General features: G+C 41.1%; 2 protein-coding genes across 10 annotated transcripts in view; both read right to left on the bottom strand.

The window, feature by feature from the left end:
- Window positions 1-24,015, bottom strand: part of LOC148413760 (protocadherin alpha-3-like) — a 158,205-nt gene that overhangs the window by 113,887 nt on the left and 20,303 nt on the right. The window contains exon 1 of one of the 9 annotated variants that reach the window (XM_088430738.1): window positions 11,335-13,775. The exons of 5 other annotated variants lie outside the window; for them this stretch is intronic. In XM_088430738.1, coding sequence (XP_088286864.1) covers window positions 11,335-13,689 — 2,355 coding nt within the window. In that variant the 5' untranslated portion in view covers window positions 13,690-13,775. Of the gene's footprint in view, window positions 1-861; window positions 3,763-4,198; window positions 6,735-8,025; window positions 10,497-11,334; window positions 13,776-24,015 lie in introns of those variants that run through there. 3 more of the 9 variants (XM_088430736.1, XM_088430744.1, XM_088430746.1) reach the window with 3 other exon arrangements.
- Window positions 14,188-23,346, bottom strand: LOC148413761 (uncharacterized). The gene is made up of 7 exons (XM_088431227.1): window positions 20,964-23,346; window positions 19,525-19,940; window positions 18,887-18,915; window positions 17,866-18,430; window positions 16,262-16,442; window positions 14,330-15,103; window positions 14,188-14,196 (listed from the first exon to the last, which is right to left on the bottom strand). The coding sequence occupies exons 1-7, from the start codon at window positions 23,286-23,288 to the stop codon at window positions 14,188-14,190; spliced, it is 4,299 nt and encodes a 1,432-aa protein (XP_088287353.1). The 5' UTR covers window positions 23,289-23,346.

The following is a 24,015-nucleotide window of genomic DNA, read 5'->3' as shown; positions in this document are numbered from 1 at the left end:
CAGCGACCAGGCGAAGATATCAACACCACATACTGTGGAAGAAATGGTAAGTGTTCTCGTCCAATGAAATTCACGTTTTGCAATGAAAAAAAAGATGTCTGAACAGGTGAAAAATAACGCTATCCTTCTATGACATAGAAGTTCAACGTTACCTTGAAAAGTAATAATCTGCAATGGCATAATTGTGAATATGACATTAAAGGCAGTGTGTGATTTGTTCGTTAATTTTGTAAATGTGTGCAAAAAAACACGCACACTCACACACAAACCATATCTCTCCAGGGGTGTTTGCGTTCATTTTTTTTTAAGATAACAATCTAAAATTTGAAAAATAATAAAACATATTACATTGAAATGTCGAAAATCATATGTTTCAAGAATTTTTTTTAACAGACAAATGATTTGACATTTTGCTGGATGCATTCAGATGCACCTAATAATATGCATGTCTTAGTTTGTATCAAAAGTGTCAAGGCCCATTTTTAATGTGAGGCATAATCATTGGAGGATTGATTATGTCAACCAATTAAACTGCAAATAAATAAACCCTATATGTAATAATAAACCCTATATTACTCTTTTCAAACAAGTACAGAATTATGGAGCTTTGTCATGACTTCAGCAAGGCAGTAAGCGCAAAAACTCTGACAAATGAAGAGAAACACCAAACTGGTCAAATAAATGGTATCCACTTTCAATTGCACCACGAATTGAACATACCAGCATCCGAAGATCGCAACTTAGGCAGGCTCATTTTGTAGGTCTATTTGTTTCCACTTAAATTGATGAAGGAACTTTCGAAATTGAAAGCAGCTGAATATTCACATTTACAAGAAAATCTTATCTGACAATGATTCTTACCTCACCAGAAGTGTGTCTCCTGTCAGGGAGCACCAGTGTGTTGGCATGGCTGCCTGGAACTATGGTGGACCCAATACTCATTCTGGGTCCTACCAGCATGTAGCGTTTGTCTCCCGATCTGTACTGGATGCTGTGACACAGTGTGCCGTCATAATTTGTGTCTTGGAGATATTTGGAAGTGTACTCTGAGGATTTGGAGCACTGCATGGCAATCAGCACGATGATGCTGATGACAAAAAGGAGCGATACCAAGCCCAAAGTGATAATGAGGTAAAAAGTCACATTGTCGTCCTCGTCCACTTTTGCTGCACTTTTCACATCTGAAGCCGCAAAAGCCTCTTTGGGCTCCACAAGTTTAACAGTCACAGTCGCTGTTGCTGAAAGTGAAACATTGCCGTTGTCTTTGACCAGGATGAGCAGTTGATGCTCCGCTTCATCCGTTTCTGTGAAGGAGCGAAGGGTTCGGATCTGGCCCGTATAGCGGTCCAAGGAAAACAGACTATGGTCGCTGACTTGTTGCAGAGAAAACAGCAGCCAGCCATTATATCCGATATCTGCATCATAGGCTCGGATTTTTGTCACCAAGTCTCCTCCTTTCAAATTTCGGGGAATCTCCTCATTTCCTTCAGCAGAACCGTTAGAGCTCACTGGATACAGAATGACTGGAGAGTTGTCGTTCTGATCCAGAATGAACACATTGACTGTCACATTGCTGCTCAGTGGAGGACTTCCACCATCTGTGGCCAATACTTGGAATTGGAAACTCTTCAGCGTCTCAAAGTCAAAACTTTTCAGTGATGATACTTCTCCAGTTTCACTATTAACATTCAAAAAGGAGGTCAGCAAATGATCACTGGCTCTATCTCTTAATACTTGATACTCAATTACAGAATTGCTACCCTCATCGTGGTCAAGGGCTGTCACAGATAAAATAGAATTTCCCGGAATGTTATTTTCATAAATGTAAAATTCATATTTACTGAGTGAGAATTCCGGTCTGTTGTCATTTACATCAGACACAATAATTTGAATAGTTTTGTGTGAGGATAGTGACGGCTCTCCTGCGTCCTTAGCCAAAATTGTTACGCTAAAATGTGACTCATTTTCTCGATCCAAAAGCTGCTTTGTGACCAGAGAATACATATTATTCTGTAAAGCTGGGGACAGCATAAAAGGGACATTTGGACTAGTTTGACACAAAACTTTCCCATTAAGGCCAGAATCTGAATCTTTAACACTTATTAAAGCCACAGTAGTGCCTGGTTTTGCATCTTCCGGCAACGCGTTGGAAAATGACGTCACTTCAATGTTGGGAGCGTTGTCATTTACGTCAACAATGTGAATGATGACACTTTTGTCTGTAGACAGTGTCGCCACAGCTTTATCAGACGCCTGTATGTCTAACTCATACCTATTGCACACTTCAAAATCTATCTGCCCCGCCACGGTGATCACTCCTGTAACGTGATTTAAATTAAAACAAGCGAGCATGCTGGAATCTACGTCATTTCCAAAAGAATAAACAACTTCACCATTTAAGCCGTCGTCTAAATCAGTTGCGTTAACTTGCACCACGGTTGTCCCAAGAGGGGCGTTCTCTTTTAAATGCACAGTGTATGATTCCTGAGTAAAAACTGGGGGGTTATCATTGACGTCGGACACCTCCACTTTTATTGTCATGTTGCCAGACAGAGGAGGTTTCCCTCCATCCGTGGCCGTTAAAAACAACACGTGAGTCTTGACAGCTTCTCTGTCCAGGGACTTTTGGAGAACCAAGGTGGGCGTTTTACGATCCTCGCCTCGATCTTTGACCTCCAAACGAAAGTGCTCGTTTGGGCTTAGCTTGTAGTGCTGCACGGACAGTGCGCCCGTGTCTGCATCGCGCGCAGCCTGCAGTTGAAACCGCGCCCCCGGGAGCGCAGATTCAGAAATCTCTAATGTCTTTTCCCGCTCTGGGAAACTCGGTGCGTGGTCGTTGACATCCAGGACCTCCACCGCCACATAGTGCACCTCAAGTGGGTTTTCCAGGACTGTTTTTAAATCGAGTACACACACCTTGCTGCGGTCACATAATTCCTCTCTGTCGATGTTGCCGTTCACGTATAAGATGCCGTCATCTTGATTCACCCGAAACGGGGGATCCGCGGTGCCGTGCACAATGCGGTAACCTCGCTCTTTCAGCAGGGCCCTGTCGAGACCCAAATCCTTCGCAATATTCCCGACAGCAGTACCCTCCTTTACTCCCTCTGAGATGGAATATCGAATTTGTCCCCAGACCCGGCTGAAAAGCAGGAGCATCAAGAAAGGAACCCATATTGTCCGATATCCTCTTTGTTCCATCACGTCACGGATAATGCGTTCCACGGAATAAACGCGCACGTAAATATCCTTTCAGCTATTTGCAATTTATCATTTGCCTTGGAAAGGAAAACGTTGCCTTACAGTTTCGCCGGGTGATTAAGCTGTTAGTCCAGAGAGGACAAAGGTTTAGCTCAATTGTGCTGTGAGGCAAATGGGATGCGCCGAGTGATTTTTTTGTGACGTGCCAGGGATGCCTGTCCTTTTCTGGCGTTATACTGCCACCACGTGATACCAAATAGTACAGTGACTCTATACTCGCAATTTATTATGACAGTATATAACTTCATCCTGCTACCTCAACAACATATTATGCATGCCTATATAGCCGTGTAATCCTGTGCAGACATAGTCTATCATGAGGTTTTAAAATGCAAGTTTAGGATTATTTTTACCTCCATGAACAAGCTGCCGGCATGTTGGCTGCAGTTCATTAAAAAAGCTAAAAAAGATTCGACAGTAGGGGTCGCATGTAAAGGAATTCAACCTTAACACTTTACATATACAAACTCGAATCATGTTGAGTTCATCACAGCTGCATTTGCCACATCCATCCATCCATCCATCCATCCATCCATCCATCCATCCATCCATCCATCCATCCATCCAACGTTACACGATCTTCAAAACCAGTTCGTAATGCAGCGAATGTGTTACATTTTAGACAGAAAAAAAGTGCCGTTGATTGGTCACTTAGTAAACTCGATCTAAATTTCTACAAAAATGTCCCTCGCCACCTGAGATGAAAAGAAGTATTTGCCCATGGCATGTCAAGCAAACCTTGGCCCCGTGGTCCTGTCTATCATTGGACACAGTACTGAAATACAACTGCTTAGGAACTTGGCACAGCAATTTAAACACTTAGTTTTACCATAATAAGTTTACTCAGTCTCTACAAACGAATTAAATAAAACCCCAATTTCACTCAGAGTCAATTAGGGGCAAAGATTAATGACAATTATAACTACTGTATTCTTACCTCGCCAGAAGTGTGTCTCCTGTCAGGAAGCACCAGAGTGTTGGCGTGGCTCCCAGGGACTATGGTTGACCCAATACTCATTCTGGGTCCAACTAGCATGTAGCGTTTGTCTCCCGATCTGTACTGGATACTGTGACACAGTGTGCCATCATAATTAGCATCTTGAAGATATTTGGATGTGTATTCTGTTGATTTGGAGCACTGCATGGCGATCAGCACTATGATGCTGATGACAAAAAGAAGCGACACTGAGCCCAAAGTAATTATGAGATAAAAAGTCACATTGTCCTCCTCATCCAGTTTTGCTGCACTTTTAACATCTGATGCCGCAAAAGGCTCTTTAGGTTCCACAAGTTTGACAGTCACGGTAGCTGTTGCCGAAAGTGAAACGTTGCCATTGTCTTTGACCAGGATGATCAGTTTATGCTCGGCTTCGTCCGTCTCCATGAAGGAGCGAAGGGTTCGGATCTGGCCGGTATAGCGGTCCAAAGAAAATAGACTGTGGTCACTGACTTGCTGCAGGGAAAACAGTAACCAGCCGTTATATCCGATATCAGCGTCATATGCTCGAATTTTTGTCACCATGTCTCCTGCTTTCAAGTTGCGGGGAATCTCCTCCACACTTTCAGCAGAACCATTGGAGCTGACTGGATACAAGAGGATTGGGGCATTGTCGTTCTGATCCAGAATGAACACGTTTACTGTCACATTGCTGGTGAGTGGAGGACTTCCGCCATCCTTGGCCACCACTTGGAATTGGAAACTCTTCAGCGTTTCAAAGTCAAAACTTTTTAAAGCCATAATTTCTCCTGTTTCAGAATTAATATTGAGAAATGAAGTGTGTCCATTTTCCTTTCCCGTGTTTCTCAAAATGTGATAAGAAATTATTGCATTTCCCCCTTCGTCACGATCAGATGCTTTTACAGAAAACAGAGAGTCTCCTGGTTTATTATTTTCACTTATGTAGAACGTGTAAGGACTCGATAAAAATTCTGGGCTGTTGTCATTTGTATCCGATACAAAAACACTTATAGTCTTTTTGGAGGTAAGCGGTGGTTCACCCGAATCGTTTGCAATTACTGTTATATTGTATGCCTGTTTTTGCTCCCTGTCAAGCTGGGACTTTGTTACAACTGCAAACATGTTATCCTGCAAAGATGCAGTCAACATGAAATCAGACTCTTCAAAAATATGACTTTTTATTTTGCCGTTAAAACCAGAGTCGGCATCCGTTACACTGATGAGGGCGACTGTTGTCCCAGGCCGCGAGTCCTCGGAAACTGCACGAGACAAAGACGTAACTTCAATTTCCGGTCCATTGTCATTCATATCTATAATTTTGATCATTACACTTTTATCCGTTTTGAATGGAATAATTCCTTTATCTGACGCCTGGATATCAATATCATAACTGTCTTGCTCCTCAAAATCAATTTTGCCTTTCACAATAATCTCTCCGGTGACAGAATCAATGTTAAATAAACGTCTAATTTTATCTTTGACGTCACTTCCAAACGAATACACAATCTCCCCGTTGGAGCCGGAATCCGAATCCGTCGCATTCACTTGAATGACAGTCGTGCCCACCGGGGCATTCTCTTGCAGCGTTACAGAATAAGTATCTTTAGTGAACACAGGCATGTTGTCATTCACGTCCAGAACCTCAATAAGAATTTCAACCGAGCCTGTTTTCGGGGGTGTCCCCCCATCAATTGCAGTCAGCATCAGCTTGTGGTTACGTTTGTTCTCTCTGTCAAGCTGCTTCTGGAGCTGCAAAATTGGTGTTTTGCCATCTCGCCCGCGGTCTTTCACCTCCAAGCGGAAGTGATCGTTCTGGCTGATTTTATATTGTTGCACTGAATTTAAACCACCGTCAGGGTCATATGCATTTTGCAGGGGATATTTAGCACCCGGCATCGCAGACTCGAATATTTCCAATCTTTTTGTCCTCTCCGGGAACGTGGGGGAGTGGTCGTTTAAATCTATAATTTCCACTGTGATATAATGCACCTCTAGTGGGTTGTCGAGTACGGTTTTAATATTAACCAAACAAGCATTGCTCTCCTTACAAACCTCCTCTCGGTCAATTTTATGGTTAGCATAAAGAGCCCCGTCGTTCAGGTTTACCTTAAAGAGACCTTCACTCGAGCTGGACATAATACGGAATCCCCTGTGTTTTATTGAAGCCAAGTCGATTCCTAAATCCTTTGCAATATTCCCAACAAATGTACCCTCATTTAGCTCCTCAGATATGGAATATCTCAGCTGAGCAGTAGCAAAACAAATATATAAAAACAATGCCAAGACGCAAGAAAAGAGCCGACGCTCGCGTCCTCTTTGTTCCATAATGTGCAGCCAAAAAAGGAATCCAAACGTGTCCAAAATGTCACTTTTTTCTAGAATATTTTCGTCATGACAGATTGACAAAAAACGGCACAGACAGCTTCCTTCCCGCTTTAAATTTTAAAAGATGTCAGATATATTCACGAACATGAACATATAGCCGTGCAAGTCCAAATGCAGCTGTATGCTCTTCAACCACGAGAAGGAATCGGATGGGCGGACTCAGCCTGTGCACTTCAACATAAAATGCCTTGTATGGTAACATACTGCCACCCCGTGACAAGACAATCAGTTTACCCGTGAAGACTACATGTCCTGCAAATTTTGGCAAAAGCTTGTAATATTGAGCACCACAAATGTAGACAGGCAATAAAAATAGACTACTATCAATTTTCCATTATTTCATATCATAACACCAAGCCATTTGATGACATAAAAAGCCAGTATTTTGATGAGGAAAACATAATTTGTTTTGCTTGTCTCATAAAATTTTGCAAACTCAAGTTCATTGAGCGTGATGTGTTTCACAATTCGCAAACAAGCAGGTTGTGCACGAGATACATAAAAAGACAATGTACACGTTATTAAGGATAATGAAAAGCATACTTAAACATCTACAAGAATTTCAACAAAAACCGAAACCAAATATTCAACTAGACTAAAAGTGATCCTTACAGTGCATAATTGTGAATGGAACTTTAGTGTACTAGACCAAAACCATTAAAAATGCCTGATGCTATTTTCTATGTTGAATTAGTTCCATGCAAACACATGCCGAAAAATGGGGTTCCCCTCTACGTTTCTCAACTGATATGCGGAAGAAACAAGCGCAAAAGTTTTCAGAACCATGGACAGCAAGCAACCTTGTCACGAAGAGGACTCAAAACGTTTCCTAACGTTTTATGATCTGTAACCATGCAAGGTTAACGACGCCCAATATTGTCAATTGTAGAGGTATAAAGCCAATATCTATTCCTGCCATGCATTTACTGTAGGATGAGCAGATAGCCACACGTTGAGTTATCCAAAACTGCATTATGAATGTACTTGCTTTTTTCAAGTGCATCAGCTAGCACAACATTGCAAGACTTTAAATGTACTCATCTCAAATTTGAAATTAACGTGTGAAATATTGTGTGAGTGGATCACCTATGACAAGGTACATTAAAGTAGTGTTCACTGAGCATGCGTGTCCATGTTCAAAAATTTCCAGAATAGGTTTTTTTTTTTTTTTTTTCTGGTTTTCTTGAACTTCTGCTATTGTATTAGCAAGGGCAACATCAGCAAATGTATAGAAAAACATACAAAAAGGGGATAAGTCACATCTTCAAAGAATTGCATAGAGATATGACGCAATTCCATGAAGCAATATTTCAACGGAGGAATTCAAATGCTGAGAACTATCTCTATGAACCATAAATTACACTTAAACCCAATATCAATCAGTCTACATACAAGGTTTAATTAAGTAGAATTTATCTTACCTCGCTCGAAGTGTGTCTCCTGTCAGGGAGCACCAGAGTGTTGGCGTGACTGCTCGGGACTATGGTGGACCCAATACTCATTCTGGGTCCAACTAGCATATATCGTTTGTCTCCAGATCTGTACTGGATGCTGTGACACAATGTGCCATCATAATTGGTGTCTTGCAGATATTTGGAAGTGTACTCTGTTGATTTGGAGCACTGCATGGCGATCAGCACGATGATGCTGATGACAAAAAGGAGCGAAACTGAGCCCAAAGTGATGATGAGATAAAAAGTCACATTGTCATCCTCGTCCATTTTTGCTGCACTTTTCACATCTGACGCCGCAAAAGCCTCTTTTGGCTCTACAAGTTTGACAGTCACAGTAGCTGTTGCCGAGAGTGAAACGTTGCCATTGTCTTTGACCAGGATAAGGAGCCGATGCTCAGCCTCGTCTGTCTCTGTGAAAGAGCGAAGGGTTCGGATTTGGCCTGTGTAGCGGTCCAAAGAGAACAGACTATGGTCGCTTACTTGTTGAAAGGAAAACAGTAACCATCCATTATATCCGATATCGGCGTCATAGGCTCGGACTTTCATCACCAAGTCTCCTGCTTTTAAGTTACGTGGAACATCCTCCACACCTTCAGCAGAACCGTTGGAGCGAACTGGATAGAGGATGACTGGAGCGTTGTCGTTCTGATCCAAAATAAACACATTCACTGTCTCATTGCTGCTTAGTGGAGGACTTCCCCCATCGGTGGCCACCACTTGGAATTGGAAACTTTTCACTATCTCAAAGTCAAAACTTTTTAGCGCTGATATTTCTCCATTTTCACTATTTATACTTAAAAATGAAGACAGTTTGTGTCCATCTTTTCCATCTCTACGAATGTGGTATGAAATATGGGCATTATCACCTTCATCTTGGTCAGATGCGCTCACAGAAAACAACAATTTTCCAGGAAGATTATTCTCAGTAATGTAAAATGTGTACGGGCGTGAGGAAAACTCTGGACGGTTATCATTCACATCTGACACAACAATAGCTATGCTTTTTTCAGACGACAAAGATGGCAGTCCTGCATCTTTTGCAACAATAGTGACCTCATATGTAGATTGCTGTTCTCTATCTAATGGTGATTTTGTGACTATAGAATACATTTTATCTTGAGTTGAAGGTGATAATATAAAGGGAACATTATCACTGAGAGAACAAATAACTTTCCCATTTAGACCAGAGTCTTTATCAAGAACACTGATTAATGCTACAGTGGTTCCCTGTCTTGCGTCTTCTGCTATTGCTCTGGAAAATGATGTCACCTCTATCTGTGGAGTATTGTCATTCAAATCATTTATTTTTACTAGGACACTTTTTTCTGTTCGGAAAGGAGCTAATCCATTATCAGACGCTTGTATGTCAATCACATAGCTATCCTCTAGTTCAGCATCAATCAAAGCTTGAGCAGTAATCACACCAGTATGGGGATCTACATGGAACAAATCACGTATTCTGTTGTTAACGTTATTACCCAATGTATAAATAATTTCACTATTAATGCCATAATCTAAATCAGTGGCATTCACTTGTATAACAGTTGTACCAATTGGAGCATTTTCATTCAGAAACACTGAATAATTTTCTTCAGTGAAAACAGGCATATTATCATTAACATCTAAAACATGTACCCATAAATCAGCAGTACCGGATCTACTTGGTTTTCCTCCATCAAGAGCTGATAAGATTAATTTATGTTTGCTTTTTGTTTCTCTGTCCAGTGCCTTGAACAAAACCAAAATTGGTATTTTACCATCCTTTTCTCGTTCTTTAACTTCCAAACGAAAATGGTCATTCGCAGTGAGTTTATACTCCTGGACGGAAAAAGGCCCGACGTCGGGGTCGTGTGCAGCTTGCAGCTGGAGGCGCAAACCCGGCAAAGCAGACTCTGAAATCTCCAGATGCGACGCGTTTGCGGAGAAGCTCGGAGAGTTGTCGTTAATGTCTTGCACCTCCACGCTCACGTAGTGGATTTCCAGTGGGTTTTCCAACAACGTTTTGAGCTGGATCACACACACCTTGCTGCGCTCACACACCTTCTCTCTGTCGATGACTCGGTCCACGTATAGTAAACCGTCTCTCTGGTTAACGCTAAAAAACTGCTCCGATGAGCCGTCCACAATGCGGTATCCTCTTTCTTTCAGCGTGGCTCTGTCAAGTCCCAAATCCTTCGCTATGTTTCCCACAACACTTCCTTCTTTCATTTCTTCCGCAATGGAATATCTGATCTGGGCGCAAACTCCGCTCCACGACAAAATCGACATAACAAGAAAAGCAATCAGCTGCCTTTGTCCTCCAGTTGAGACTCGTCCTGCACAGTTCATCATGATGAAGCAATAATAACCGTTGTCACGAAAATATAAATTCGGCAATTATGACTATATTATAAATGAATATCTTATATAGGCAAAATGTTAAACCGTCTCGTCACCGTGTCCGCCACGAATCCGCCCAGCACTATTGTGTAAAAATCCACCCGTGGAAAGGGAGGTTTTTTGACAAAGAGATTTTCTCGGCGCACATTTGTGCTCTTATACTGACACCATGTGATCGCCTCCAGGAAGCGGGACCAATTCCTTTTCATATTTGTTATATATTTAACCCACTTCAGTCAATGAAGCAAACGCTAATATTTCTAAAAAACCACAAAGAGAATGCATGCATTAAGCCAACTGATTATTCAACTAATTAAATATTACATATATAATTGTTAAACTCCAAAATATGCCACTTGAGTATTGTCAAGCATACGAATAGTTAGGTTTTTTTTCTTCTTTTTTTAAAAATAATAAATAACATTAATGATATGTTTTGGTGTGGGTAGCACGTTTACGAGTTATTAATGTCTCTATTGCATTGCTATATGAGTTCTGGTCGGCTGCAGACATTAGCTAAAATATAAATTATTAAAATATTTAATGTGCGCACTTTGTGTAGAAAAAAAGATTATTACTCGTGTAAATCGACACCCATAAGTATAGTTCATCTTAGCAACCATGCCTGCCTCCAGCTAAAAAATAAGCAGTACACAATTCTATAGAATTTAAAGAAGAGAGAGATATAAAAAACACTTTTCATCATTATGCAATTCCCAAGAGTAATATGTAAAACTATAATCAACCATAACAACAGCAGCAAAACAACTAAGTATTGTTCATGCTAAAATCATTTGGTGGTTGGCATTTAAAAAAAACTCAAAAATATTGGTAGTGCATATTATTTAGTGTGAGGACTCCCTGCATAAAAATTAAAAAAAAAAAAAAATCTCTTACCTCCCCAGAAGTTTGTCTTCTGTCAGGGAGCATCAGTGTGTTCGCGTGGCTCCCGGGGACTATCGTTGACCCAATACTCATCCTGGGTCCAACTAGCATGTATCGTTTGTCCCCTGATCTGTACTGGATGCTGTGGCACAGTGTGCCGTCATAATTGGTGTCTTGGAGATATTTAGAAGTGTACTCTGTTGATTTGGAGCACTGCATGGCGATCAGTACGATGATGCTGATGACAAAAAGGAGGGAGACCGAGCCCAAAGTGATGATGAGATAAAAAGTCACATTATCCTCCTCGTCCACTTTTGCTGCACTTTTCACGTCCGAAGCCGCAATAGCCTCTTTGGGCTCCACAAGTTTGACAGTCACCGTGGCTGTTGCAGAAAGTGAAACGTTGCCATTGTCTTTGACCAGGATAAATAGTCTATGCTCAGCCTCGTCCGTCTCAGTGAAGGAGCGAAGGGTTCGGATCTGGCCCGTATAACGGTCCAAAGAAAATAGACTGTGGTCGCTGACTTGCTGCAAGGAAAACAGCAGCCAGCCGTTGTATCCGATATCGGCGTCATATGCTCGGATTTTCGTAACCAAGTCTCCTGCTTTTAAATTGCGGGGAATCTCCTCCACACCTTCAGCAGAACCATTGGCGCTTACTGGATAGAGGATAACTGGAACATTGTCATTCTGATCCAGGATGAACACGTTGACTGTAACATTGCTGCTGAGTGGAGGACTTCCACCATCGGTGGCCACTACTTGGAAATGAAAACTTTTCACTGTCTCGTGGTCAAAACTCTTTAATGCTGTGATGTCTCCATTTTCAGAATTTATAGTCATAAAAGATGTTACTGTGTTGTCCTTCTCAGCTCGAGCTATTTTGTATTCAATAACTGCGTTTTCGTTCACATCATTATCAGTTGCCTTCAAAGAGAATACTGATGCTCCAGCGATGTTGTTTTCCATCAGGTAAAAATTTAACGGGCTCCGTTCAAAATGTGGACTGTTGTCATTTACATCAGACAACTCTATGTTGAAAGTCTTAAAAGTAGACAAAGGAGGAACTCCACAATCTGTAGCTTGAATTTTTATTTCATAATGAGAAACCGCCTCACGATCCAATAATCCTTTAGTGACAACTGAATAGGTGTTCTCTTTATAGGAAGGTTTCAATTCAAAAGGAACATCATTGGTGATTTTCAAAATAATTTTACCATTCACACCAGAGTCTTTATCCATGACACTAATAAGGGAAATTATTGTACCAGGCTTTGAATCCTCTGATACGCTATTAGACAGTGACGTCACGTCTATTAAAGGTGGATTATCATTAACATCTTTAACTTTTACAACCACTCGACACCTGCTTGTCAGTGGAGGTGTTCCTTTGTCAGAGGCTTCAACTTCTATCTTATAAATCTCTGATTCTTCGTAGTTCACTGGCCCTTTCAAATTAATATGGCCACTCAAACTATCAATTTCAAAAGTATCAGCCACTTTGCTTGCCAAAGTCTTGCTAAGGCTATATTCTATTTCACCATTTACACCTTCATCAGCGTCTGTTGCATTCACTCGTGCTACAATTGCCCCAACGGACACGTTTTCGTATATTTCAACATTATACGTGTCCTGACTAAACAAGGGTCGATTATCGTTATTGTCAAGCACAATAATGGAAACATTAAGTGTGCCCGACTTTTGAGGTTTCCCTCCATCCACTGCTGTAACAATTAAGATGTGTTTATTTTTCTGTTCTCTATCTAGCGACCTTTTCAGGACCAAAAACGGAATTTTTTCGTCGTCACTTTGAACAATATCTAGCTCGAAATGCTCATTAGAAGTCAACGTGTATGTGCGCACGGAATTAATTCCAGAATCCGGATCACGAGCTGCATGCAGCTGGAATCGGGTTCCCGGTGATGAATGCTCAGCTATTTCAAAAAGCTGTTTATTATGAGTAAAAACAGGACTGTGATCGTTTACATCAGTAATTTCCACCACGACATAATGCACCTCGAGAGGATTCTCAACCAGAACCTTCAGCTCCTTTAAGCAGGCGCCAATCCCCTGACAAAGCTCCTCTCGGTCAATTTTGCGTCCGACCTGCAGAGCCCCATTGTTTGCGTTTACCTCGAAATACGCGTCCGCAGCTCCTGACACCACCCTTAAACGCCGCTCACCCAGTGAGCTTCTGTCCAATCCGAGATCTTTTGCAACATTGCCCAAAATAGTTCCAGTCGCCATCTCCTCTGGAATAGAGTAGCGCAGCTCGGCCAAAGCCTGCTCCCCGAATAACAACAGCAGATACGTATGTACGAGAAAGCACAAAATAATCCTCATATTATATTCTCGTTTTCCTTTCATTGTTAAAACAGACGACGAATCAATTCAGAAAAAATAAAAATACATATGTACAGTCCATCAGACGTGTGCAGTATAATCAGGATGCGCACACTTCTAAATGCCGAAAGAAAATGAATGCTCTCTACCGAGTGCAGACAAAAGCCTCTCGCTCCTGCTCATGGCCTTATTGATGTCACAGCGACATCTAGAGGATTTAATTAGTTAGGGTTTAATAAATGTACTGGACCGTATGACTACGGCCAACAAGCAAATGCAACTTCCAGAAAAGAGTAGGGCAAAAATAAATACAAGAAGCGCGTGAAGTCTAAAATACTCACAAAGTTAAAGAACACGTTTACAAGCATTGGTTTAGCCAAAGTCTTGTGAAATTTCAGCACCGTGGAGAGCAATCCCCGTTTGACCGGGCGGTATATCACAGCAATGTATTGACTGATTTAAGATTCATTTAAAAAATAAATAAATATATTTCAGGATACCTAAAATACTACGATTTTAACTTCAGTGCATCTGTCCACGCAAGTTTGATAAGAGAGAGAGAAAAAGAAAAAAAAACACAATGTGAAATTATCTTGTAGCAAATCAAGAATGCCAAACTGCCCTTATGAACTATGCACTGTGTGTCATGCAGCCAGCTTCTTACCTCGCCAGAAGTGTGTCTCCTGTCAGGGAGAACCAGAGTGTTGGCGTGGCTGCCCGGGACTATCGTTGACCCGATACTCATTCTGGGTCCGACTAGCATGTAACGTTTGTCCCCGGATCTGTACTGGATGCTGTGACAAAGTGTACCATCATAACTGGCGTCTTGAAGATATTTGGATGTGTACTCTGTGGACTTGGAGCACTGCATGGCAATCAAAACTATTATGCTGATGACAAAAAGGAGTGACACCGAGCCCAAAGTGATGATGAGGTAAAAAGTCACACTGTCCTCCTCGTCCACTTTCGCTGCACTTTTTACATCCGAAGCCGCAAACGCCTCCTTTGGTTCCACAAGTTTCACAGTCACAGTCGCTGTTGCTGAAAGTGAAACGTTGCCATTGTCTTTGACCAGGATGAGCAGACGATGCTCTGCCTCGTCCGTCTCTGTGAAGGAGCGAAGGGTTCGGATCTGGCCAGTATAACGGTCCAAAGAAAACAGACTATGGTCGCTGACCTGCTGCAGGGAAAACAGCAACCAGCCATTGTATCCGATATCGGCATCATATGCTCTGATTTTAGTCACCAAGTCTCCTCCTTTTAAGTTACGTGGAATCTCCTCCACACCTTCAGCAGAACCGTTGGAGCTTACTGGATACAGGATGACTGGAGGATTGTCGTTCAGATCCAGGATGAACACGTTGACTGTAACATTGCTGCTGAGTTGAGGACTTCCACCATCGGTGGCTGTCACTTGGAACTGGAAACTTTTCAGCGTCTCAAAGTCAAAACTTTTGAGTGCTGAGATCTGCCCATTCTCTGAATTAATATTCAGAAAAGACGTGACATCGTTTTCCACCCCTGCTCTAACAATGTTATAAGAAATAGCTGCATTTTCATTCTTGTCATTATCTGTTGCGCTAACAGAAAATATTGACTGTCCGGCAATATTATTTTCTGAGAGATAAATGTTGAGTGGATACTGGTGGAAATATGGTTTATTATCGTTTACATCTGATATTTCAATATTTAAAGTTCTCAAAGTAGACAAGGGCGGTTCACCACAGTCTGTCGCTGTTATGATTATTTCATAACTCGAGACTTCCTCTCTATCTAGGTATCCCTTAGTGACGACTGAGTAAATATTTTCTTTGTAAGATGGTTTTAATTCAAATGGGACAACATTGGTAATTTGGGAAATTATTTTCCCATTCACACCGGAGTCTTTATCTGTCACACTAATAAGGGAAATTACTGTACCGGGCTTGGAGTCTTCTGACACTTTATTTGACAAGGACGTGACTTCTATTTCAGGAGGGTTATCATTGACATCTATAACTTTTACAATAACACGACACCTCCCAGTTAGCGGTGGCTGCCCCTTATCAGAAGCATGAATATCAAGTTTATAAATCTCAGAGTCCTCGAAGTCCATGGGCCCTTTCAACTTAATGAGTCCACTAATTTTATCTAATTCAAAAATATCGACAGCCTTATTTATAGTTTTACCGAGAGTATATTCTATTTCACCATTTGTCCCTTCATCGGGATCTTTAGCATTTACTCTTGTAATGCTTACACCAGTTGGACTATTTTCTTTTATTTCCACCGTATAAACATCTTTACTAAACATTGGGCGGTTATCGTTACTGTCAAGAACAATAATTGTCACGTTCAGTGTGCTTGATCTTTGCGGCTTCCCTCCATCGACTGCAGTAACAAATACCACATGCTTACTATTTTGTTCTCGGTCTAAAGGCCGTTTAAGCACTAAAAATGGTATTTTCTCCTCATCATTTGGGCTTATATCCAATTCAAAATGATCATTCGTGGTTAGCGTGTATGTGCGCACAGAGTTAATTCCAGCATCCGGATCACGGGCTGCTTGCAGTTGGAAACGCGTTCCAGGAGAAGACTGTTCGGCTATTTCAAATACCTGCTCGTTATCAGAAAAGCTCGGGGAGTGATCATTCACGTCAGTTATTTCCACCACGACGTGATGCATTTCCAGTGGGTTTTCAACCAGAATTTTCAGCTCCATGACGCACACCGCGCTCCCCTCACAAAGCGCCTCTCTGTCGATTTTCCTACGGACCTCCAATGCACCACTCTCTGGCCTGACATAGAAAAATGTCTCTTTTGATCCAGACACCACACGGAATTGTCTCTCCACGAGAGAAGATTTATCCAGCCCAAGTTCCTTGGCGACATTTCCAACCACTGTTCCCTCTTTCACTTCCTCTGGAACGGAGTAACGGAGTTCGGCCTGGGCTCGTTCCCCCAAATAGAAATGCAGACACAAAACAAAAGCAAGCCAGCGGTTGCGGCCTTTCCCGATCTTCATCATTCAAACACACTTTAAAATGCGCTGTCCTCTTATGAAAATGTCCCTTTCACTTGCAGCAATGTAAAAAATGTCTCGACGAAAGCACGCGCATAGTCTCTTGGTTCACGCGTCTGTTCTAAATGGTAAGCTCTATCAAACAAAGGATGCTCCAAGGATGGGACAACGTTCTTTTTGCGCTCGGTGATATTACAGTGACACCAAGAGGGAGGGAATATTACTGGCATAATTCATATAACGGCAAAACCAATTTAAAATAATTACTTTCGGAAGTCATGAGCATTTTTTAAATGTAAAATTATCGTATATTATTAACTAAACATAGTAGTAAAATACCACTGGTAATATTTTAAAGCTAATTTCAGTAAGAATGTTTTTAATGCATGTATTTATGTTAGTTCAGGTAATGTCTTGTTGTTCACTTAAAAGGAAAAGGTGTTTAAATTTGTTTTGACATATGCCGTGTAACAAATGGTCCTCATATTTAAAAAAAAAAGAAAAGAATAACATTCCATGCTTGAGATGAAAAGCATCCAGAATATGTCAGGCACATTTGTATTTCCAAAATACCTTTCTATAGATTCAACATTACAATGTGTCCCAGCTATTTTGAACCCACTGTACATATATGTTTAAAAAAACGATCTGGATTCAGATCATTTTATTTCGTGTATTAAATAAAATGTTGTAAATTATTTTGTTCAATTTATGAAAAATCTCATCTCCGACAGTCATAAAAATGTGAAATAGATTATATACTAAACTTTTAAAGTTCCGAGATGTGAATTCAACCCAACTAGAATTTCACTCAAATTACATAACTCAGGCTAATAAACTAAATAAGTTGAAGGTAGGCCCAAAGTAGCAACGATACAGCAGAAAGATACACATTGATGCGAGATAAATAATGTCAAAGTTAAAACGCGGTGGTTTAAAATATTGATATAAAATACAAAAGGATAAAAGTTGAAAAAGCAAAGACAAAAATTGAAAATCAAGCACAAATTCTTACCTCGCCAGAAGTGTGTCTCCTGTCTGGGAGGACCAGAGTGTTGGCATGGCTTCCTGGGACAATCGTTGACCCTATACTCATTCTGGGTCCAACTAGCATGTAGCGTTTGTCTCCCGATCTATATTGGATGCTGTGACACAGTGTTCCATCATAATTGGCGTCTTGGAGATATTTAGAAGTGTACTCTGTAGATTTGGAGCACTGCATGGCAATCAGCACAATGATGCTGATGACAAAAAGGAGAGAGACCGAGCCCAAAGTGATGATGAGATAAAAAGTCACATTGTCATCCTCGTCCACTTTTGCTGCACTTTTCACATCAGATGCAGCGAAAGCCTCTTTGGGCTCTACAAGTTTGACAGTCACAGTCGCTGTTGCCGAAAGTGAAATGTTGCCATTGTCTTTGACCAGGATGAGCAGACGATGCTCGGCCTCGTCCGTCTCCGTAAAGGAGCGAAGAGTTCGGATCTGGCCCGTATAGCGGTCCAAAGAAAACAGACTGTGGTCACTGACTTGTTGCAGGGAAAACAGCAACCAGCCATTATATCCGATATCGGCGTCATAGGCTCGGATTTTGGTCACCAAGTCTCCTCCTTTCAAATTGCGGGGAATCTCCTCCACACCTTCAGCTGACCCGTTGGCGATTACTGGATACAGGATGACTGGAGCATTGTCATTCTGATCCAGGATGAACACGTTGACTGTCACGTTGCTACTCAGTGGAGGACTTCCACCATCGGTGGCCAACACTTGAAAATGGAAACTTTTCAGGGTCTCAAAGTCAAAACTTTTTAGTGCTGATATTTGTCCATTTTCAGAATTAATGTTTAGGTAAGATGCAATGTCATTTGTTTTAGCTCCTCTCGAAACGTGATATGTAATAGCGGCATTTTCATCCACGTCTTTGTCCATGGCACTCACGGAAAATACAGATTTTCCTGCAATATTGTTTTCTGAAAGATAAAAATTTAAAGGGCTTTGTTCAAAATGCGGACTGTTATCATTAACGTCAGCCACTTGGATGTTAAGTGTTTTAAAAGTAGATAAGGGAGGCTCGCCACAATCTATAGCTTTTATTATTAATTCATAATGTGGCATATCCTCTCTATCCAAAAATGTTTTGGTTACAACTGAGTAGGTGTTTTCTTTGTAAGATGGCTTCAGTTCAAATGGTACATTGTTTATTATTTGTGAGATAATTTTACCGTTGATGCCTGAGTCTTTATCTGTGACACTGATGAGGGAAACAACTGTCCCAGGTTTAGAATCTTCAGACACTTTATTTGACAGTGACGTCACTTCAATTTGTGGGGTATTATCATTGACATCTCTTATTTTTATTATAATTCTACACTCACCTGTCAGTGGAGGTGTCGCTTTATCTGATGCATCAACATCTATCTCATATACGTCTTTTTCTTCAAAATCAATTTTTCCTTTTACGCGAAGCACTCCGGTTACTTCATCCATTTCAAAAATATCATATGCATCTCTACTTAATGTTTTTGAAAAATTGTATTCAATTTCTCCATTAGTTCCTTCATCTGGATCTGTCGCATTCATTTTAAATATGGACTTGCCTATTTCAATATTTTCTGTAATTGTAATTTCATAAATATCCTGGCTAAATATTGGCCTATTGTCATTGCTGTCAAGCACAGTAATGGACACATTTAGAGCGCCAGAAAGTGGAGGTTTTCCTCCATCGACTGCTGTAACCAGCAGCGAATGTTTGTCCTTTTGCTCCCGGTCCAGAGCTTTCTTCAAAACCAGAAAAGGAACCTTTCCCGCATCACTTTGACGAATATTGACCTCAAAATGCTCATTTTGCGTCAATGAGTACGTGCGGATGGAGTTGATGCCCGCATCTGGATCCCGGGCTGTGTGCAACTGAAATCTCCTCCCTGGTAAAGTATGCTCGGCTATTTCGAACGTCTGCCGGGCTTCAGGGAAGCTCGGAGAGTGGTCGTTCACATCAACAATCTCTACCAGCACATAATGTATTTCTAGAGGGTTTTCCACAAGGATTTTGAGCTCTATGAGACACGCAGCACCACCCTGGCACAGCTCCTCTCTGTCAATTCGTTTGTGCACATATAGAACTCCATTGCTCTGATTTACCTCGAAAATAGCCTCTTTGGATCCAGATACGACACGGAATCGTCGATCGGTCAAGCTGCTGGTGTCAAGCCCGAGATCCTTGCCGATGTTTCCCACCACAGTTCCCTCTTTAACCTCCTCAGGAATGGAGTACCTTATCTGAGCCCGAGCATCCTCTCCAAAGAAAATAATCAAAGCCAGAAAAATTCCAAACCAGAAGCATCCCCTTTCCCAGACGTGTATAACGTTCTCCATTGTTATCCAACACAGAGCAGAACCTCTAGTGGACCAGAAACGTTTAGAGGAGCGTGATGACCAAACGCGCTGCAGTATTTGATCCTGTGCTTTGTTTGCTCCATTCAGACAAAAGACGAGGAGAGGAGTGCCAAAGCTTGTGGTTTAATGATGTCATAGTGACACCAAGAGGTAGCGAGTAGAAACTGATTTTAGTATGTCCTCACTGTATTTCTACAAATATTAACTTATCACACAGTATTCTTTAAAAGGCAAAATACAAATTATCCATATTCTCTAGAATCATAAAGGTTGCAAATACATTCAACTACTGATATAGGGCCAAGTTTCTCATTCAAATACATTCCTTCAAAGACCATGTGTTTGCTGACCTGCAATATTAGTGGATATTTATTCCACAACAAGCACACGTATATACTGCACCATAAAAGTATATTGGTTAAAAACAACCCACATATGAGTCTACCAAAAACTATTTAGGCATAAGAAAATTGAGAAGATATTTACTTGGCTTAATCTACCTAATCATGCTGCAGGTTTGATATAGTTTGCAAAACGTACACATAAGTCTAAAGATTGAGAGAAATGATTTAACAAATGAATTGTCAGGTTGGCCCTGTAGTCTACACATTCAAAAGAAAATCTCTTTCCAAGCCCAAATTCATCTGCTTTTACTATAAATACAAAGCAGTACCACATGCTTAAATGTTGAAAAAAATATAAATCTGAAAGTGATAATTCAACAGAAAAAAATTAAATGGTTTTTGAAAGATGAAGTCAACAGTCAGAAAACTTATGATAGAACAATGTCAGTGATTGGCCAATGTCACACGAGAAAGTCAACAAACATCATACATCAATCATTACTGAGAGAAAATTGTATTACGGCAGAGCGAGGGTAAACGATGTTTTTTTTATTTGTCTTACCTCGCCAGACGTTTGTCTCCTGTCAGGAAGTACCAGAGTGTTAGCGTGGCTGCCCGGAACTATCGTCGACCCAATACTCATTCTGGGTCCGACTAGCATGTAGCGTTTGTCTCCCGATCTGTACTGGATGCTGTGACATAGTGTGCCATCATAATTGGCGTCTTGCAGATATTTGGAAGTGTACTCTGTGGACTTGGAGCACTGCATAGCGATCAGCACTATGATGCTGATGACAAAAAGAAGCGACACTGAGCCCAAAGTGATGATGAGATAAAAAGTCACATTGTCCTCCTCGTCCACTTTGGCTGAACTTTTCACGTCCGAAGCGGCAAAAGCCTCTTTGGGCTCCACAAGTTTCACAGTCACAGTCGCTGTTGCTGAAAGTGAAACATTGCCGTTGTCTTTGACCAGGATGAGCAGTCGATGCTCTGCTTCATCCGTTTCCGTGAAGGAGCGAAGGGTTCGGATCTGGCCTGTATAGCGATCCAAAGAAAATAGACTGTGGTCGCTGACTTGCTGCAGGGAAAACAGCAACCAACCGTTATATCCGATATCAGCGTCATAGGCTCGGATTTTAGTCACCAAGTCTCCTCCTTTTAAGTTGCGGGGAATCTCCTCCACACTTTCAGCAGAACCATTGGAGCTGACTGGATACAGGATGACTGGTGCATTGTCATTCTGATCCAGAATGAATACGTTGACTGTCACATTGCTGCTCAGTGGAGGACTTCCGCCATCGGTAGCCATCACTTGAAACTTAAAACTTTTCATTGTCTCGAAGTCAAAACTTTTTAGTGCTGATATTTGTCCATTTTCAGAATTGACATTAAGGAAAGATGTGATGTCACTATGACCGCTCTGCCTGATTATATGATAAGACACTGCAGCATTATCATCTAAGTCTTTATCAAAGGCATTGACTGAAAAGACCGAAGCACCAGGGACATTGTTTTCTGCCAGGTATAACTCTAGAGGATTTTTTGGGAACCGTGGGATGTTATCATTCACATCCTTCACTTGAATAGTTACAGTTTTGGATGTAGAAAGTGGAGGTTCACCACAGTCCGTTGCAGTGATTGAAATGTCAAAACTTGATTTAGTTTCTCTGTCTAAAGCATCTTTTGTAACTAAGGAATACATATTATCTTTGAAGGATGGCTTTAATTCAAAAGGTACATTTTCTGATAGACTGCAGACAACTTTACCATTTGGGCCTGAATCAATATCAGTAATACTGATAAGTGCAATTACAGTACCATGTTTTGCATCTTCTGGGACCATGCTAGTAATCGATGTCACTTCTATTTCAGGTTTATTGTCATTCAGATCTAGAATTTTTATGATGACTCTGCAATCTGTTGTCATGGGAGGCTGACCTTTGTCAGAGGCCTGCACATCCAATTTGAAAACATTATAAGTCTCAAAGTCAATTGGCCCAGCAACTTGAATTTCTCCTAATCTTTTATCCAGACTGAAGAGACGCATCACCTCCACATTCATGTCCTCTCCAAATTCATATTCCACCTCCCCATTAGCTCCTTCATCCAGGTCAGTGGCTTGCACTTTTATTACAGAGGTGCCTAAAGCAGCATTTTCTTTCAAATCAACAGAATATCTTTCTTTTGAAAAAATTGGTCGATTATCGTTATTATCAAGAACACGTATAGTCAAATTAAGTTGTGCAGATTTTGACGGTGTCCCTCCATCTATAGCAGACAAAATTAAACTATGGTTGATCCTCTCTTCCCTGTCTAGCTGTTTTTGCAACACCAGAATAGGAATTTTATCATCATCTTTATCCCGAATTTCAAGTTGAAAATGTTCATTCTGGTTCAGTTTATAACGCTGGATTGAATTAATTCCAATATCTGGGTCTCTTGCCCCTGGTAATTGGAAGCGAGTACCGGATAACGTACTCTCTGCAATTTCTATTATTTTCCCTTTTTCTGTAAAGCTCGGTGCATGGTCATTTGCATCTGTCACTTCCACAGAGACATAGTGAATCTCCAATGGGTTCTCAACAACAATTTTGAGATCCAATACGCAAAAAGCATTCCTGTCACACAGCTGCTCTCGATCAAGCCGTTTGTATACCATTAGAAGCCCGTTGTTCGAGTTTACCTCAAATAACGCGTCCTGTGCCCCTGGTACAATGCGAAACTTCCTGACCATCAAGGTGCCGATGTCGAGGCCTAAATCCTTTGCAACGTTCCCCACAACAGACCCAACCTTAACCTCCTCTGGAGTGGAATATTTCAACTGGGCAGAAACCAGTCTTCCGTAACAAAGCAGGAGGGGGAAAATCACAGGGCGCGTCCAAAACATATTTATCCGTCTTCTTCCTTTGTCTTCGTTTACGTAAAGAATTAACAAATCACCAGTGAAAAGCTCAGAATATTTTCTACACGTATCACGTGGTTAGAAGTAAAAAATACGCTCGGAGGGACAGCGATAGCTCCCCAGCCAGACCCGAATGATTGTATTCTTTGTACACGTCTAGCAATGACCCGCTCTAAAAAATAAATAAATAAAAATAAGGGACTATTGGTGCGCCATCCACGTTTCAACACTGACACCTAGTGGACGATCATCCGCAGTATTATAGGAGCATACAAAAGCAGAAAACCTTCACGTAATTCCATGCATTGTATAATGTGATATTTCTGTCATCTCTACCCTCTGTTGTGTATATTTAAAAAAATAGTAGACCACATATTAACAACATCTTAGGGCATAGCGCACTCCACTCCCAATTAAATCAGATGTCACAGAGTAAAACCTCTCAAAAGTGATCAAGGACTAGCAACGTGAAATGACTTTTTAAAGGTTGATGGCATTGAACGCCTTTAGATAGTCAGTAAAAACACTTCAAAATGGAAAAAGATGCAAAGTATATGATTGTTTGTGTGTAAAACCAACAACAAAGTCCACGAATCAGCTCCCACTGTCGTTAGTTTGTTATAGAACAATTGAGTCATGCTTACGTTTCTTTCATTAGTATTCACTGACCGGTGACGTACGTTCAGCACCATAGACAGCGCCGGGCATTGCA

This window comes from Hippichthys cyanospilos, chromosome 13 (assembly GCF_059441005.1).
Source record: "Hippichthys cyanospilos isolate Australia breed blue-spotted pipefish chromosome 13, RoL_Hcya_1.0, whole genome shotgun sequence".
In the NCBI taxonomy this organism is placed as follows: domain Eukaryota; kingdom Metazoa; phylum Chordata; class Actinopteri; order Syngnathiformes; family Syngnathidae; genus Hippichthys; species Hippichthys cyanospilos.
Note: the sequence above shows the minus strand (reverse complement) of the source record. Positions and strands in the feature narration are given on the sequence as shown.

Bases quoted from the DNA above. Each gene is read 5' to 3' on its own strand.
- LOC148413761 (XM_088431227.1), bottom strand. From the start codon at position 23,288: ATGTTTTGGACGCGCCCTGTGATTTTCCCCCTCCTGCTTTGTTACGGA. The intron at 18,916-19,524 runs GTACTCATTGAC...TTCCCTCATCAG, and splicing joins GGCATCAACTCCATCCGCAC to TGTCACAGATAAAGACTCAG. The intron at 15,104-16,261 runs GTATTTGAAATA...TTTGACTTTGAG, and splicing joins GCTTTTCTGATAACGAGCAG to ACGCTGAAAAGTTTCCAGTT.